The sequence below is a fragment of the Crocodylus siamensis genome, chromosome 8 (assembly GCF_052110815.1).
Source record: "Crocodylus siamensis isolate JL-2025a chromosome 8, ASM5211081v1, whole genome shotgun sequence".
In the NCBI taxonomy this organism is placed as follows: Eukaryota; Metazoa; Chordata; order Crocodylia; family Crocodylidae; genus Crocodylus; species Crocodylus siamensis.
The window spans coordinates 56,715,406-56,733,100 of record NC_143402.1 but is presented as its reverse complement, the minus strand read 5'-3'; the positions used below and the strand labels follow the sequence as shown (position 1 = coordinate 56,733,100).

The 17,695-nt window shown below is 51.2% G+C and overlaps 2 protein-coding genes across 3 annotated transcripts; one reads left to right on the top strand and one right to left on the bottom strand.

Moving 5' to 3' along the window:
• Positions 1-11,666: 11,666 nt before the first annotated feature.
• On the bottom strand, positions 11,667-13,230 carry TIMM29 (translocase of inner mitochondrial membrane 29). 2 transcript variants are annotated; one of them, XM_090060169.1, is made up of 2 exons: positions 13,110-13,230; positions 11,667-12,465 (listed from the first exon to the last, which is right to left on the bottom strand). In XM_090060169.1, exons 1-2 carry the CDS (start codon positions 13,207-13,209, stop codon positions 11,825-11,827), a joined length of 741 nt encoding a protein of 246 aa, XP_089916295.1. In that variant the 5' UTR covers positions 13,210-13,230; the 3' UTR covers positions 11,667-11,824. The 2 variants fall into 2 exon arrangements, with proteins under 2 accessions (XP_089916295.1, XP_089916297.1); XM_090060171.1 differs by lacking the exon at positions 13,110-13,230 and adding an exon at positions 12,761-12,890.
• Positions 12,946-17,690, top strand: YIPF2 (Yip1 domain family member 2). The gene is made up of 10 exons (XM_090060168.1): positions 12,946-13,028; positions 13,186-13,238; positions 14,027-14,169; positions 14,570-14,650; positions 14,966-15,053; positions 15,265-15,381; positions 15,824-15,990; positions 16,504-16,686; positions 16,892-17,036; positions 17,286-17,690. The coding sequence occupies exons 2-9, from the start codon at positions 13,208-13,210 to the stop codon at positions 17,024-17,026; spliced, it is 945 nt and encodes a 314-aa protein (XP_089916294.1). The 5' UTR covers positions 12,946-13,028; positions 13,186-13,207; the 3' UTR covers positions 17,027-17,036; positions 17,286-17,690.
• The last annotated feature ends 5 nt before the right edge of the window (positions 17,691-17,695 follow it).

Below are 17,695 nucleotides of genomic sequence, written 5' to 3'. Positions count from 1 at the left end.
GACAATATTACATGGACTTCCTTCCCTCTTCCCCCCAAAAGCCTCTGCAATCCCTGGGTGTGTCTGATAAATTAATTTCTTCACAGACTTTTTACGAAGATAATGGCTGGCATGATTGCAGTTAATAGCCATGGGAGCAGCTGTCTCCATGGCAACATTAGACCCTATTAAAATCACCTTCATCTTTCTGAGAAAGCCATCTCCTAGGGACAATAGAAACTGGGGGGAAAGGAAAAATATGATACCAGGGGTTTGTTTGTTGGTTAATCTCTCATGCTTTAATGTTTCCCATCTCTCTTGCATATCTTAGTTTGAAAGCACGTTTGCATAGAGTTTGGTCTATTTTGAAGTGATGCATCTAGGAAGAACTCTAATATGATAAAACCCTTTGTCTGTCTGTAACACTTTTGGCCAACTGTGCATGCACCATTGAGAGGGTGGGTGGCAATTGGCTGCACAGGCTCGTTGGCACCACTGCTATGGAAGTTTGGTGGTGGGGAGCATGTCTCGGCTGCCTGAGCAGCGGGGCTGCCCCACGCCTCCCTGCCTGACCTGGTGGCAGCTCCCTCCCCCCTGCCCACCTCTGCCTCCTCCCTCAAGCAGCAGGGCTACTCCCCTTGCCTGTGGGCAAAGGGTGGGATCATGCTGGCACTGCCCCCCACCATCAGACATGAAAACAGCTGGTAGGGAGGGAGGGAGAGGGGGGGAAGGGAGGCAGGTGGATGTGGAGGGAAGAAGGCGCAGGGCCAGACCCCAAGTGACAACTGGGGGGATTGCGGTTGGACCCCAAGCGATGATGGTGGGGGCAGAGGGAGAGCACGGAGAGCAGGGCTGAACCTCTCATTCTTGACAGGCAATTTGGTAGTTACAGTAATATATGCACAGTGCCTGACTCTCACTAAGGCAGTGATTCTCAACCAGGGTGCTAGGGCACCCTCTGGTGCCACCAGACCCACTGGTGAGGTGTGAGAAGACAAGTAAGATGTGAGGAGATAAGCCAAGTAAATAAAAATGGTTTCAGGCTTGCCTTGGCCTGAGCAATCCCATGCCTCCGCTGCCCAGCCCCTCTACGAGGAAGTACACATTGTCCCTGTATAAATAGGCTGAAGGTCTTGATGTGATGGTTGCGTAGACCTCTTCTATGTACACCATGATCCAGAGGATCAATGGTTGCCAAGAACTGACCCTTTGCAATGGCAGTGCAGCACAGAGGGGGCCTCAGTCTGAACAAGATCAAAGCACATGGCGCTGAAGAGGAGACTGTGAAGAATGCCTTATCTTCCTTTAGGTCCATTACATGGGATTGTCATTAACACCATCTAACTCCTGCAAGTCCCTCAGACCCCTTCATGGCAAGCAGCGCCTAATCCCATACAAGTCCATTGCACACAGGCACACTGCAGGACTGGGGCCTCTAGGCTTTACAAAAAATGGGATAGGGTTTGTGGGGAACACACTTCTGACAACACTACAATGTACCTTGATTGCTTTGGCCTGTGCCAACTGCAGCTTCAAGCTTATGTCAGAGGCCCTTCAAAGCTGCAAGTTGGGGTGGTGGGGAATAATATCGTATGGAATGGTAGCAGGGATGGCACCTGGAGAGAATAATCACACACAGTTCTGCTCTAACCCAATGATTCCTAAACTTTTAGGGTCAACAGAATGATATTGATCAACGTTTCTCACAGACCACCATGCTATTGTATCGGTCTTTTGAGGGGAGAGGTAGGGGGGCAAAAGTCATCCATAGCTTAACTGCAGGCTGCTTCCTCTAGCCTTACAGCCCCAGTTGGCACACTGCTGCTCTAGCCTATGTGCCTGGTTCCCTTCTCTGCTTCTTGCATTTACTTGGCAGACCCAGTTTTTCTTCCTCCGTCAGCTCTAAGCATGAGAGACACCTTCACTGCAACTTTTTCTAGCAGGAACAATCCTTTAGTTCTCTGCCTCCCATCTCTGTTTCTTTGTAATCCTCTTCTCTTTGGATCCTGACACTCAAGTCGTTTTCTCTGCTGCGCTGAAATGTGCTGACTTTATAACCACATTACATAATTCTGTCACTTCATCATTTTGCTTGTCTAATGTTTAAGTCTGCAATGTATCAGACATCTAGAGCAGCCCATGATTCATCATTATGAAAGATGTTCTATAATCAAAGGTTTATTATATGAACACAACCTGAAAAAGGTAGCAACTGCTGTAAGTAATTTTATATTAGCAACATATGCATGTGCCTAGTGGTCAGAGTAAGGAGGTCAAGAGGATCTACACGATTTGTAACCTGCTGCCCAACAATAATGTCTGCTGAGCTCTACTCCCTGGCGCTCGTCTACATTGCAGATGTCCCTTAGCATAGCTGCAGCAGCCAGCAGTATGGAAAGATCTCACCCCATAGCCAGGCCAGCAAAACTCTTAACGTATAGGCAGCATTGCTGTTGAGGGGAGCCACTGTGACTCTGGCAGCAGAAAAATTCCTGTTGAAAAAAGTAGCATTGAGCTCTAGCAGCAGTTTGAGCCCCAAACTGCAATTAAACCTCTCTACTGTTGCATCCTCTGGGTGACCTAAAACAGGGCCCATCATCTCTTTGGGGGCTGAGGACACTCGCTCCTCTCTGCAAAGTGCTCTGAGTTCCCTTGGAGGAAGTTTCCCTGGCTGCTCTCTGCATTAATCACACTTCATTCACAAACAAAGCAGAACATTGTCCAAATGCCCTTTCAAGTTTAACAGACCCCAAGAGCAATACCAAATACAATTAATAATAGCTCTAGACCTAGAGGCCCCAAACTAAGATTGGGGTCTCCATCAGACCCACAGTGAGGACTGCTGCCGACAGGCAAAGAAAGGCATCCTCTTCATTGTTCAGGAAGGAAAAAGTGAGGTGTGAAGAGTTTGAGTGACTTGCCCAAGGTCTCCTTCCCCCCAAAAGCCTGTGGCTGATTTGGGAATCAAAGCCAGATCTCTTACCTTCCAGTTCAGTGCTAGAGCCATGCCATCACCCTGCCCTCATATCATCTGGTGGTACCAAGGCATCCAGTGCACCAATTATAGCTAGGTCAAGCTCTAGAACCTATAGTTCCAGGACAGCTTTTTCCTGAAACTCAAAAAGATTCTTTTAAACATTACCAGGAATCTAGTGGCCTTTAAACTCTCTTCACCCCAACAGACTGATCATTGTGGGCATCTCCTCACCCATGTGTAGTCAGATATACCATCCCCATGGCAAACACAGCCATTGTTTATGTGGAAAATTTAGGCCCATGCTTTGTATTAAGATTCCATTGCTAAATAATTCATAAAGGGTTAACCAATAAATAATAGATGTTTAATAAATGGTTAATTGATAGAGAGCAATGGCAGGTCCTTATAGCCTTCTGTAATGTGCACTAATCACATGCAATATGATTAACTCACCGTTGTTATGTATATTGCACCTAAGAGCTGGTGGTATGAGCAATTGCCCTATGGTGCCAGGGGTTAAAAGATGGTCCCTCAACTCATCCCGTGTCACCCCTTTTCTAAACTAAAAATGGCACCTAGAGGATGACCAAAGGAAATCAGCACCACCAAATTCAAGTGCTCAAAAACTGTGAGTTGGGTCACGAAAGCCATGAGAGCTGTATAAAAGTCATGAGGCTGTAAAACAAACCAGTCATTCAAGGCTTGATTTGGAGCTGTCAGGGTCCTTGAGTCTTGCTTCTCTCCACATCCAGAAAGGCTCGCTTGAAAACAAAAGCAGAGATCTTCATGCCACACCGTGTGTCATGAGCCTATTGCTAAAATTGCAAGAGCCTGTTCATATCAGGGAAACACTGAACAGCAGATTTCAGAAAGTCATTTGCAATCTCAACTACAGCAGTAAAACCATGACAAAGTGCCTCCAAGCAAGGAAAGCAGAGAAGCGAATAAATCCTTTGTTTTATAGAGAAGACTGAGGTGGGATTTGATCAAGGTCTTCTCTATAATTGCCTTTCAGGTATTTGAAGACAAAGATACACTATTCCCTGTGGCTGCAGGAGACAGGACTGGGAGCAGTGGCTTCAAGCTCAAACAGAGGAAGCTGAGGTTGGAGACTGAGGAGGAACATTCTGATTTTTGGGTGGTTGAGCATTGGAGCAGGCTGCTCAGACCCAGAGCTGTGGTGGAGTCTCCATCCCTTCAAGTTTTCAAGAGCAGGCTGGACAGACACCTGGCTGGGAAGTTTTAGTCAGGGACTGTCCTGCTTCAAGCACAGGGCACGACTAGAAGAATTTGTGAGGTCCCTTCCAGCTTGACTTTCCTATGATAACCTTTGAGCTTCTGATCTCACCAGAGATGTAATAACATTATTTATTTATTTTATGGTTTTCAGGTTGTTATCACTTTAACAGGAGCAGCTGAGGAGGAGAGCAGGACATTGCCACCAAAGGTGAAGAAACAGGACTTGATAAGTGACTGACTTCATAACTTTTTAGGGTCAATCTTCATTCAGCTTTGATGACCACACATGGGGACAATTCATGAGTTATGATCCAAACCAAGTAAAGAAGAGATTCAGCTGAATTTTATGAGCATTTTTTTTTGTTCCTTTATACTCTGAAATTGAGGCAAATCCCAGGAAGTGTCAAGCCACACCAATCAAAACCTCAGAGTTGCAGAAACCTCTCTGTGACCTAAAACCACTGAGTTCCGCTCATACAGTTGGTGGATTATCTACAAAATAAATAAATAAATACAATCAAATAAAATCAAGCCAAAGCCATAAAGCAGCCGTGACCCTGATTCTGCCCTGCAGATAAGTGACAGTAGCCTAGTCACAACCACAGGTAAGAACCACTCATTGTCCTGAAACAAATACCTTAATGCATCTGTTGCCTGGCATGTGATCCTTCAGTGGCAATTTCGGATGTGGTTTGTTCACAATTTGCCTTTCATGTTGAGTATTGCCTGTTCTGGCTTTGGCTTCCCCTCATCTAAGGGGTTGATTGAGGTATGTTAGGCCCCATTCAACTAGGATTTGCAACAGTTGCAAGCAAGGAGATTGCTCAAGCAATGTGAAGCAGCCACTCAAACACCACTACCATTACTAGGGAGCAGTATTCTCCAGGGCTTAGCTCAGTCTAGCTCTGAATGGACGTTACAGACCCTGGTCATGCAACTAAACAGGAGAAAGCTGGGAACAGTCCTAGCTCCCAAGCCCTGCTGTGACCAGTAGTCACTCCCATCCCACAGCTTTGAGCAAATCCCAGCAGTCAGATTTCCCAAGCCCTTTTCTCCAAACATGAGCCAACTCATCCCTCCTAGAGCTGAGAAGAGCTCTTATGGAAGGTAGCTGCCAGCCTCCCCACAGTTGCAAATCCGGTGACCCCTTACCTACCACAGGGCAAGCAGTCCAAACCTCTCAAAAATAAGTTGTATGCTATTGAATCTTATTGGAGCACACGGGAGTTTAAAGGCAGACAGGTAGTGGTTTCTACCACACACCCTGTAAGCTACGAGAATGTAAAGAATAAATTCACTGCTGCTTTGTCACAGCACAAAATCATGTAAAATTGTTCCCTAAGCCTTTATACCTCACTGAGTTTTGCTTCTTAGGAGTGGCAGCTCTAGTATTTTAGTTATGTGAAATCCAGGAAGGAATGGTAGACATCCGGACTGAGCACTTATTTTTCAGTGGCGCCTTAATGTACTGTACTCAGCAGAACGCAGAGTCCTCCCAACTGTCAAAAGAAAACAGCTGAGAACCTCAGTACGGAGCGAACCGGGTGCTAAAGTTAAATAGCCTGTGCTATATAGAAAGTCATATTAGCTGATCCCAGTCCCTTCTGGCCTTAAACTCTGTAAAGTTGAGTATCAAAGGGGTGATGGGAGTTTGGCTTAGTAACTGGATTGATAAGGAAATTGGCTCTCCAGTGAAAAGTATTTGACTGCTAAACATCTGCATGTTACTGGGGACAGAGACATCCCTGTGGCACTTTCTGCTCTCCCAGCCCTGGGCTCTGAAGCACATCTCTGCCCATAACCATCAAACAGCCCTCTGCTACCACAAACCAGGGCTCCCCAGCTCTGCTGGATCCCCTCAATCATGACTTGTAGGCCTCCCACCACAATTCCTCCCAGCGTGCCTGACACCCTCAATCTCAACTTGTCTCTTCCAGCCATTCCAGGCTTCTGTCCACCATCTTACGACTTCCTTTTACCTGCTTCTCCACTACCTCAGTCCTGCGCTTTCCCTGGCCCCAACTCTGCTGGTGTGCCTCCATTCTTACCCACAGTATTCTCAAATCACCCCCATCCGCATAACCCTCTGCATTTCCTTTCCCATGCTACTTCTTCAGTACACCAGACACTGTGAGCTTGAGCTTTCTGAAAGCACCCTGCAAACAGGTCTTTGTCGTTCTGGTTAATCAGCTGAGTCCCAAATGCCCCATTAGACCACAAGCTGTGGCACCAGATCAACTGGATAAAGAACAAGAAGGAAGAATCAGCCCCAGTTGGTGCTCTGAGAAGTATAAACACTGCTACAATTCTTTCACTCTTTTCCCCAACCTGATGGGGTGGAAAAAGAAACAGAGGTTCCCTGTGAAACATTAACTGCCCTACAACTAATTTATAGAAATCTGCATTCCAATCAAAGCAGACAGCTCATGCAGCTCCTCAAGCAGCCACGAGGAGGTGAGGCAGGAATGCACTCACCCCATGAAAGGGGGTAGCTTGCAGTCCTGGGAGAGGAACTGGAAGTATTATGAAGCATTTGTATTACAGCAGTGCCTGTCACAGCCCAGTGTACTGGATACTGTAGTTATTTATTAGGTGCGGCACGGCAGCGTGGGCTATGATTCCATTACTGCACATTCTTATGTGAATTACAGTAGCATCTAGATTCTAAGCTTTCCCCAGCCATGAACCAGGGCCCTGTTATGGGGAACATACTGCAAACAGAATGAGATGGTCCTTGCCCCAAAAGCCTTTTGTCTGAGCCTGCTTTTACACTGTAGTCAGAAGCATGAATGTTGCCTGTCCCAGCATCCCCAAGCTGGCTGTAGTCTGGTTGGCTCAGATACCAACAGCAGAGAAGTCAGCTCATCTCAGACTTTAGTACAGATCTTGGGGTTCTTACACCCTATGATGAAGCCAGGGCTACCACAGCTTTACAGCCATTAGTACCTAAGCCAGATTAATGCTACCTGAGGTGCATCTACCTGGGCTGCAGTCACCCTGCCAAATACAGCATGCACAGTATACAACCAGAGGGGACCGATGGATCCAGGCAGAGTGGAGAGGATGAGAAAGTACAGCCAGCGAGACTCACCGAAAAAGTCAGGGCCATAGAACCCAGGAGTCCTAATTGCTAGCCTGCCACTCATCCTATTTTACCAGACAGCTCATGCTCCTCTGGCTTCCAATCTTCTACATGGATCCTTCTAAATCTGTCTCATAACCCATAGCAGCAACTCTGCCAGTGTCAGTGAAGGCCTTCCTGCTTTCCCGATCAGAAAATCCTACCTCACACCTGGAAGGCAGCATGTGACCTTGACTCCTTGCTATGCTTGTTTCCAACAGCTGCTCTCTTTAATGATTTCATTGCTGAGCAGTTTCACCTTTGTCAAAAGCTCTCTCTTAGCAGGGGCTTTTGAAGTCTCTCTCTTACTGGCCTTTCTTTGGTTTTTCACAGTCATGCCAGAAGGGGAAAAAATTATTAGAAGGCTTGGGAAATGAGAGAAAGAGAAAATTAAGACCTTTCATTAACCCCCCCCCCAACCCCAAAAAACAACAAACCAAAAACCCCCAGACCTTTCCATTCTTGTTATATCACCTGGCCTGGAAACCCTCTCCACCTCTACTCAGTCCTTGATAATTAATAGTTATGCTTTAGAAAAGCTTCTAGTTAAAAAAGCCTCACATGGGAGGTGAACCATCATGCTCTTCAGTCCTGAGTTTCATATTGTCACTCTATGCTGGTGTTTCTCCCAGGCCAACAGCGACTCCTGGGGCAGGCAGGTCCTTACAGACAATCCTGAGATGTTTAGGAGAGGCTGAGTACTTTGTCATGTTCCAAAGCAAAGAAAATCTTGTCCCCTGCCCGCCCTCACCTTCCAAGGTCAAAAGGTTCCATGTCCACCTCCATGCATGCACGCACCCACCCACACGTTATTGCAATTGCTTTTTCAGTAGATGCAGAGATCATGAACATTTTTTTACTTTAAGCAAGGGGCTGCTAACCCAAAAACATTGAGAAATGCTGCTTCAACCACTACCTCCCACATCCTTGAAGAATAACAGGATTAAGTCCGAAGACTCCACTAGTCCCCCTCCCCCCAACCTTATATTTTAGAAAGCACACACAAATTATTTTGTGCTGAAAATGTTTTAATTTTCCTGATCATTTCTCTGTTGATACAGTGGAAGGAAGGATCCATAGAGAATGTGATTTTGTTAGCAGGAATCACCCCTTTAAGGAAGGGATTTCAAAGCTTAGAGGAGTTCCTTTGCTAACTGTTATAGGTGGACGAGTAGGATTCACTATCTGATCATGTAACCTGAATTAATTATTCAAGGACTGTTTGAGGAGACATTTCATATTTGCATGTCTTGCATAAAACTATTTAAAAAACCTGCGAACGTATTCTTAACAAAACAATTTGCATTTAAACAGATGGGCCCATAACTCTTACTAAAACACAATGAAAAGACATGATCAAAATGATTGTAGCTGAGCTCAAGCCTCTGACTCAATTCTGAATTGGATGCAAATTTGGCTTCAATAAGAACATGGAGTTTATCCAGTCTGGGGTTGAGACTAGAAATGTTTATAATGGAGTGCTCTACCATGCCCGATTTGTCCCCATGTCACACAGTACTGCTATGCAGCAAGTTATTTGGGTCACAAGTAACATCAAGACCGGCATCTGCAAAGCCAGTGATACCTAGAAGCCCCCTCCTGAAGTGTAACCTCAGAGCTACTCATGAATAAATGCTTCTCTCCCTTACATGTTGGGGGCTTCAGACACTAGAAGTATTTTAACACCCTCCTTGCTTTGTCTTCTTTGTTCTATTTCCAGAGCATCTGACTCCTTTGAAAAAAAAAAAGGCTGAGGGTGCACAAATCTATCTTTTCCCTGGCCACAGTCCAATGCTGCTACACACATCTGTCATTTATCTTGCTTTTGCTCACCTGGGTCCTCCACTGCTCTGGAGGACAGAAAACTGGGGAGACCAGAACAAGGCCTATTACAAGCCATGTAAGGCCCAACTCTGCTAAAGAGAACGAGTTTTTTAATAAAGGAACCAAGCTCCCCAAAGTAGAAAGGGAAGCTAGCAAGTGAAAGGCCTGCTTGAGAAACCAGTCAAACAGGATGAAATTAAGAAGCCAGGAGTCATAACCAAATGAGAACAGCAAAAAAACCAAGACAGGAACCCTTGGCTACCAATTTCCTTTCTCTGTTTATGGGCAGTTACTTCCAAGCTGAGGGCTAGGCAGGATTTGGGCCTTTTGAAAGCACTTTGGTACTGAAAGGACTAAGCATTTATGTGCAGACCAGGACTGCAGTGCTAATGTTTGTTCCCCCAACTTTTCTACGCAGCCCAGAGCTGCAGATGGCTTTACCAATGAACTGGCAGCAGCAAGTCAAGATGTCCCAGTGCTGGAATGCCATGCAGAGATTGAGAGGACAGAAAGGAAAGTTCCTGGGTAATTTTTACCTTGGCTTTGTCACTATGCACACACTGCATTTATCTCTAGGTATGCCATGCATGCAACACTTCTGCTTTTACTATTACAACCATGTTTTTTCTAAACAAGCTCTTTTGCTTTAAAAATTCATGGCCCACTTGAATTGGAATAACTTTTCTGGGCAGATGAGCCCTAACCCTCTCTCTCACACACATGCTGCATACATTGTAGATCCAGGTCTTGGCTCCCTGCCCCCTGGCTGGGGAAGCAAGAAGTGGGTGAAAGAAGGCAGCATGAAGCTCTCTCTTTGCCCCCTCCTCCCCCACCCAAACTCAAGGGCAGTCCAAAAACTGCTCTAGGTCTCACTCTACTTCCTGGGGAACAGAAAACAGCGACAACAGACCACACCTGTGGTTTACCCCCTACCTATGGGGTCCTGTACCAGCTGGGGAAGCCCCAGCAGAGCAGAATTCTTAAGGGGCCATTTCCACCCCCATTGCATTGTTATGTTGGCTGAAGAGGGCACTTCACAGAGCCCAGAATACCAAGCTGTGTGCATGGGCTCAACCCCTCCCTCCACTGCCAGTCTCTCTCATTCATCTTTAACAGAGCTGGAGTGTAGGCTAAGGCATCGCAATCAAAGAGAATCAAACAGAAACCCCTAGGCGGCAGATGCCTCTAAGACCCCAGCTCCTGCAGTTGCTCAATTAATTATTCAATAGGTTAATAAATCATTAGAACAGGATGTTTTAAGAACCCAACCAACTCCTGAATGTTGCCTTCTTGTTTCAGCTCAGGTGCAGAACAGCTATCCTATCTTAGGGGACTCAGTCTGTCTTTTGCTTTCTCTGCCACCCCTTTACCAGAAGAGGTAAGTGCCTGTTTCTTTCCTGACCCACTTCTGTTGTGCTCTGGGCTAGCAAGAAACACCTTTTTTCAGTCTCAGCAGCTCCATAAGGGGCTTTCCTAAATGCCTGTGAACTGCATACTGCCTGCCAAGTCATAGCAGGTCCATACCCCTGGGCTACCTCCAGGTTCAGGGAGAACTGCAGTGGGAATCTCTGCACCTTTGTCTGGGAGCAGCAGTACCAGGGAGTTTTCCTTAGCTCTTTAGCACCCTCTGCTGTCCCCCAAGGAGCTGACAGAAGGCTGACTTGGGCTGGGGACTATAATACAGCCAGGGCTCTATGCAGAGGCTAGAAGGTAAACAAGACCCCCCCCTTGGAAGTGACGCTGCTCTGGCCACCTCCACCTGACAGACTTTTTGGCTGATGTTGCCCCAGATGCCCTGGAGCCTCAAACACTCCCCAGTGACCAGGGGCTTTGGTTTGACCTCATTCCAACTATCACAGAGCTGCGAAGGTCATATGGGCCCTCACAGACTATCCATGCAAAAGCAAAGGCTTCCCTTTATGACTCACCTGCCCTGCCCTCCAAAACTGGGCTGGGCACTGGGGGCAGCAGCAGCAGCTCAGAAAGGAGCGTGCCTCTATGTGCCACCTATACCACTTTCAAGAGCATGTGGGTCCCTGTTACCAGTCTCCCCTCTAAGCACTGGATCTGAACTCATCTAGAAGAGATGGAAGCCTTATGGAGCGACACTACCCCGGAACACCTCTAAGCCAGTGGTTCTCAACCTTCTTCAATTCAAGGCACACCTTGATGGACCCTTAGAAGAGGTCAGTTCTTAGCTTCCACTTGACTTTTCTTACAGAAAAAAAAAATCATAGAGCAGTTTTCCTGTTGCAGAAAACACAAAGATCCAAACAGGTCAGAATATTTTACCACTCTGGATTAATACTTGAAACCTCTGTACTTATCTTGTCAATCCTGTTTGCACGTCTAACAGTACCAACATTGCATAGAACCTCTGAAAGGATCTCAAGATACCTGAGTGGTGCAGGGTCCCAATCAAGAATCACTGCTCTAAGCACTAGGTTGGCATGGTGCCCAGGAGAGGCAAGGCAAGCCCACAAATAATGCATCCTGTAGGTTAGTATAAAAAACCACAGCAAAGGCAAGAGCCTCCATATCCTCTTTATTGAACGTGAGTGCCACCAAGGCTGAGAGACCAGCACGCAACAAGGCTGAGGGGTCCAACAAAAAACAATCCCATAGTAAAATTTATTTGAGCTCCCATATCCACCCTGGCTTGAGCAACCGCCGCTTGGTTCAGGTTACTGGTTTGTGACCCCCTGAGGCAGTGGCTGCATCTCCCTCTCTGCCTGCTTGATTTGTTCCTCTGTCAGGACAACAGGCTTGTATTTCTCATCGAAGAGTCTCTCGTTAGTCTCCGAGTGGAGGTTCTGGAAGGAGATGATATGGAGCTGCTCTGGAAGGTTCCGGAACTCCTCCTCATTGATGTCCGAGTCCTTCATTTTGGCATTCAAAACCCACCAGCGCCCCCAGAACCCCACATCCAGGATGCGGCCTGGAAACTCTGTCCAGCGCGGTTGCAGGTGCTTGCACTGAGCCAGGTACAGGTCAGCCTCTGCATCAAAAGGGGCCTCATACACCAGGGAAAAGAAGACCAGGCTCTGGTAGCGCAGCTGCCCCCAGTTCCTCAGCTGCATCAGGTGCTGGACGTGGCCCTCGGAGGTGGCATTGCGGACCCAGGGGGAGAGGAGGAGCAGGGTACCAGAAGCCTCGAGGAGGGAGGCATCGAAGGATATGTCGCTGGGGATGCGGAGGCTGCAGGCGGCTGCTCCGGCCAGCACCGAGAGGTAAAGCCCAGCTTTCCCAGGCCGCTGCCGGGCGCCCACAACCACCTCCTTGCAGGCTTCCACGTAATCGTGCAGGAGGCTCTTCCACCACTGGCCTGCACAAGGGCGGCAGGGTCAGGCGCTGCTAGCGACCAAGGGCCCAGCCCGCCAAGCAAACCCCTGCCTGGGGCGGCAGGTGCCCGCGCTGGGGAAGCCGACGCTCTGGGAGGGACCTGCCGCTATGCGCGGGGCCGGGAGAAGAACCGAGGAGTCCGGGCTGCCAGGCCCTGCGCCAGCCCCTCCTCCCGTGGGAACTGGGGCTACTGCCTCCCCTCCGCGGCAGAACCCAGGCGTCCGAGCTGCCAGGCCCCAGCCCCGAGAACCCAGGAGCCCAAGCCCCCCCCAACCTACCCAGGCGGCTAGCGCCGAGCCGCCCCCAGAAGTTGCGCCTGCCCCCCGGATCGGGGCCCGCGCCGCTCGTGGTGTCTGCCGCCACCGCCATAACGCCACCCGGAAATTGTTTCCGGCCGGAGGGGAAGTGGCGCCGGACCGGACGAAACCATCTCGGAGCACGAGGGGGGGGGCGGTTCCCTCTTCCTTCCCCCTCACCCCCCGGGGCAGTGTGCGCGGCCGGGCCGGAGAAAGGGACACGCAGCACCAGAGTGGGGGGACCGAGCAGGTACCCGGGGAGGCGCGTGCCCGGGTCTACCAGGACACGTCACTCCTCTCTGCCGTGCCCCCTTGCATAGCAGGGCCCTACCTCGGGGTGTCTCAGGCGCTCGCGCCTCAGTTTTCCCCGCTTCCCCCCGGCCGTAACGAGCCTTTCTCGTCCCCAGGAGCCCGGGGTGCGCTGACGTCATGGCGGCCTCCGATCAGCTCCGCTTCCACGGTGAGCAGGCGGCCGCCCTCGGGGAGGTCCCGCCGGGCCGCGAGGGGACCGGGCCCGGCTGCAGCAGGTGTTTTCCCTCCTCCCGCGGGGCCCTGGGGCTCCGGCGCCCCCGAGCCCGGCCGGGCCCTGTGCCGCCCTCGGGCACTTACTGGGCGGTTGGCACGAAGCAGGGACAGACCTGCTGCCCTTTGCTTCCTGGGACCGCGGGGGCCCCCGGCGCCCCTCCCCCTGCCTCTGGCCCAGTGGAGGCTCCGGCTGGGGGAGCCTGGCGCCTGAGGGGCATCTGCCTGCCCCTCATCCTCGCGCGTCTTCCAGCAGTTTCCCTGGTGATATCTGCTGCCTCCTGGGACTCTTCCAAGGGAAGGGGCACCACGCTGGCTGGTGTGCTGTTCAGCCCCCCTCTCCGAGCACTTGTTAGTGGCCCTTGAGCCCTGCTCCCATCCTTGTTTTCTCTTTAGTTGCCACAAGTACTCCCTTGTTAGGTCTTCACAGGTCTGCTTGGTGAAGGGAGGTTAATAGCTCCCTGGTGAGCCAGACCCACACTCCTCTGGGCATAACAAATAGGTCTGCCTAATAGAGACAGTGTGGCCTGGCAGTTAGAGCATAAACCTGGGACCTGGGTCCTTCTGGCCAAGATAGAAGTACCTTCTGTATCATAGTAACGAGGGCGATGAACTCCCCAGCTTCAGGGCATGACACTGGGAGGGTGCAGGCTTGGGAGTGAGCGGCTGGACTAGGCAGAGGCCCCTGAGCCCTGGGCTGTGATGGCTGGTGCTTTACCCCTGCAGAATTCGACGAGGCAGCCGACCTGCTGGCTGCAACCCCTGATGCAACAACCACCAGTGTCAGTGAGCGGCAGAGCCACGTGGCCCTGGATGTGGGCTCCAGCTATGACGAGAACGAGGAGGGTGATGAGAGTGATAAGATTGAGGTCGGGGGCAAAGCTAGCCTGCATGGGGAGGAGGGTGGCAGGACTGGTCTGGAGGGGAGCAAGGGGTTCAGGTCAGGTCCAGGGTTGGCTGGGGCAGGGGGTGTGCACCAGTGGAATAAAGAGCCCTTCACCTCCCAGCCCTAGGTTCAGATCCAGCCTGGGCAGTTCCTGGCTGATGCTAGCTGTGGAAGCAAGTAGATCAAGTATTTCTACCCCAGTTGCGGCTCTCTCTGGAGATGGGGCTCCTGCCTGGCATGCTGGGTAATCCCAGTTGCTTGGAGCAGCTGGGCTGGGGTGCACTGGTCTGGGAGGAAGCTGGGCTCACAGTTAGAGGTGCTTGGGGTTCTCTGTGGGCAAGGCTGTTGGGGCCTCATGGTAACATACATTCCCTTCCTTGCAGCTGCTGAGTGGTCAGAAGCAGCCACCAAGTTTCTGGACCTTTGAGTACTACCAGGCCTTCTTTGATGTAGACACCTACCAGGTAATGGAGGCTGCACCCTTGTGGGAAGGATGCTCTGACACAAGCAGTGGGAGATGCTGGCAGGGATCAGAGTCCCATAGGTTCATGGGTTTCTCAGCTCCTAAAGGCTTTGTACATTATTAGGTATATTATAGTAGCACTTGAGAGCCTCAGTTGCAGGCCAGAGCCCCACTGCACTAGGGACTGTATGTTATGTATTATAGTCATATTGGGGAGCCCCCACCTAGGACCAGGATGCAGCTTTGCTCTCCAGTTGCTGCCTGGTGAGCCCAGGAAGCTGCCTGCCTCACTCCACTCCTGCTTTCTTCCCTGAAGGTGCTGGACAGGATCAAGGGGTCACTGCTTCCATTACCAGGGAAGAACTTTGTGCGGCATTATCTACGGAACAACCCTGACCTGTATGGTGAGCCCAGAAGGGGACAAGTGGGGTCATGATGTGGGGGAGGCCAGGGCAGTGCAGGCTGAGCCCTGTAGGCCTGCTCCCCTGTTACCTGTGCCCGAGGGCTCAGGCACCATCCATCAAGTGGAACAAAGCAGGGCACCTTTGTGGCTGCTTGTCTCTGGCTCCTGCCCCAGCCTGGGCTCAGGGTCATACTGCCCTTTGCCTCTTGCAGGGCCCTTCTGGATCTGCACTACGCTGGTGTTCACATTGGCCATCAGTGGCAACCTGTCCACCTTCCTGGAGAAGCATGGCAACCCCTCCTTCCGCTACAGCCCCCAGTTCCACAAAGGTGAGGGGTAGGTGTGGGCCAGGCAGGCATGGGCCAGGCCTCATGAGAATCCACCAGGCTCCTGGGCAAACTTGACCCCTGCCAGGCACAAAGCTTTAGGTGAAAAGAACCTAGGAGTCCTGGCTCCCAGCTCCAACCCACAAGACTTCCTTCCTCTCCCGGTTGAACCCAAGTGTCCAAGTTCCCAGCTCCCCCTGCTCTAACCCATCAGACCCCAGTCCCCTCCCACAGCTGGGAGAGAACCTAGGAGTCCTGGCCCCCACCTCTAACCCTTGGCATTTGAGTCTCAGCTTTGAGCTGACTCACTGTTGGCTGCTTTGCTGTCCTAGTGCCTGTAGCATGTACCCTGGGTGGTGGTTGGGGGGAATAACACAAAAGGGTCCCCCCTCCCCTGATTGGCTGGCTGCAGAACAGGGGGTGACAGGAGCCCATCCCTTGGCAGTGACCATTGCAGGCGTTGCCATCTATTGCTATGCATGGCTGGTGCCGCTGGCCCTGTGGGGCTACCTGCAGTGGCGCAAGGGCATCTGCCTCAACGTGGCCTCCTACACCCTCCTGGAGACTGTGTGCGTCTATGGCTACTCCCTCTCAGTGTACATCCCTGCCTCGGTGAGTTTCCTGGTCCACAAACCCTCCAAGGGGATAGGCTGAGTCTGGTCATGGAGCTGCCCTCTTGGGAAGCTGGAGGAGATAGGGAACTTACCCGTCCCCTCTGCCACGGGCACCCTGTCCTCTAACCCCTGGGGCTAGCTCAGCCATTTTAGTTGGTTGTCTTTGCTGAGACTGAATTTCCAGCCTGTTTGTTCCTGCCCTGCTATTTACCTCCTAGACATGGCACCCACAGTCCTGCTCTTTTCCTCCCTTCCTGGGCCCAGCTCCCTGGTCCCATCTGTGCTCACCTGGGTGTTGGGTGCCCAGAGCTGCAGGCAGGGTCCCTGGTGCGGTGTGGACTCACAAGTACAAAGGCTACTTAGAGCCCCAGGACTCTGTAGAACTAGGATGTGCCACCCAAATCCTGGCCTGGACAACTGCTGTTGCAACCATGCAACCCCTGGGTCTCAGAACTGTAGGGCTCATGATCCTTGCTCATGCTTGCCCCCTCCTTGTCCCGGTCTTGAGTAGGTGCTGTGGCTCATTCCAGTCTCCTGGCTGCAGTGGCTGCTGATTGCCATCGCCATGACGCTCTCTGGCTCTGTGCTAGTTCTCACCTTCTGGCCACTCATCCGCTTAGACAGCCGGGCTGCCACATTGGCTGCACTGACCACTGTCCTCGCCCTCCATGCGCTGCTGGCTGTAGGCTGCAAGGTACCCAAGGCCCAGCATTTTGTGGGGCAGAGTAGGGAAGACTTATGCCTGGGCAGGGTCATGGCAGCTGTTGCTCAGTTTGGGTTTGGTGTTTGTTCTCTGGGGATTGGGGGCAGGAGGGGCTGCCTTAGATCTGGAACCAGGGACCTGAACCAGGTCCCCCCACCCCCATCATATGTGCTTCTAGTCCCATTTCTTCTTGCAGCTCTACTTCTTCCAGAAGCCAGTGAATGCTGTCCCTCTCCGCTCTGCCTACACCAAGGCTCCGGGTAGGGCACAGCTGCTTACAGCAACTCACCCCCACCTCAACAGCTCCATGACTGCCCCCCTCCGTTTCTGAAGAATGGCAGGTGAGAGCTGGCCAGGGGGGCATGGGGTAGAACTGGCTCCCCCTGTTCCCCAGTTCCTGGCCAGAGGAGATGCCCCCAACTCTATCCCCACCACAGCCAGGGTTTCAAGCAGCAGCTGAGGCACCCGTTATGGGAGTGTGGGACAGTCTGAGAACCAGGACCCTGGGGCATGGTGGTCTCTATGACAGGTGCAGCCCCCTGGAGCCCCTGTCCCAGCCTGCATTCACCCTTGTTGTACTGCTGTTTCAGGTTTTGGAGGACCAGCCCCTTCTCTGCCCCTAGGGCTGTGTGAAGTCATCAGCCAGCTCCCGAAACCGGTTCAGATGGATGCCCCATCACACCCTCTGTAGTTCCTCCAAAACATTGACCAGCGCTGTTGGTAACATACGGCAGCCACCTGCTCTCACTGTCTCTGCTCCAGGCTGAAGCTCCACTCTGCTCAAGCCTAGCCCATTCCCAAGAGTCCTGGTTATTCTCAGCAGCAAGGGTGACTAGCCTTGGTTGCAGCATCCTTGTGGCACTGTCGGCAGCTGAAGTGGACCATGCCCGCCATAGGACATCCATGGGAAGGGGGCAGAAGGTCTCAGGTTTCTCAGTGAACAATTTTTATATGCACAAGTTGCTGGAATAAACAGCGAGCCTGCTCCCACCTGGTGCTG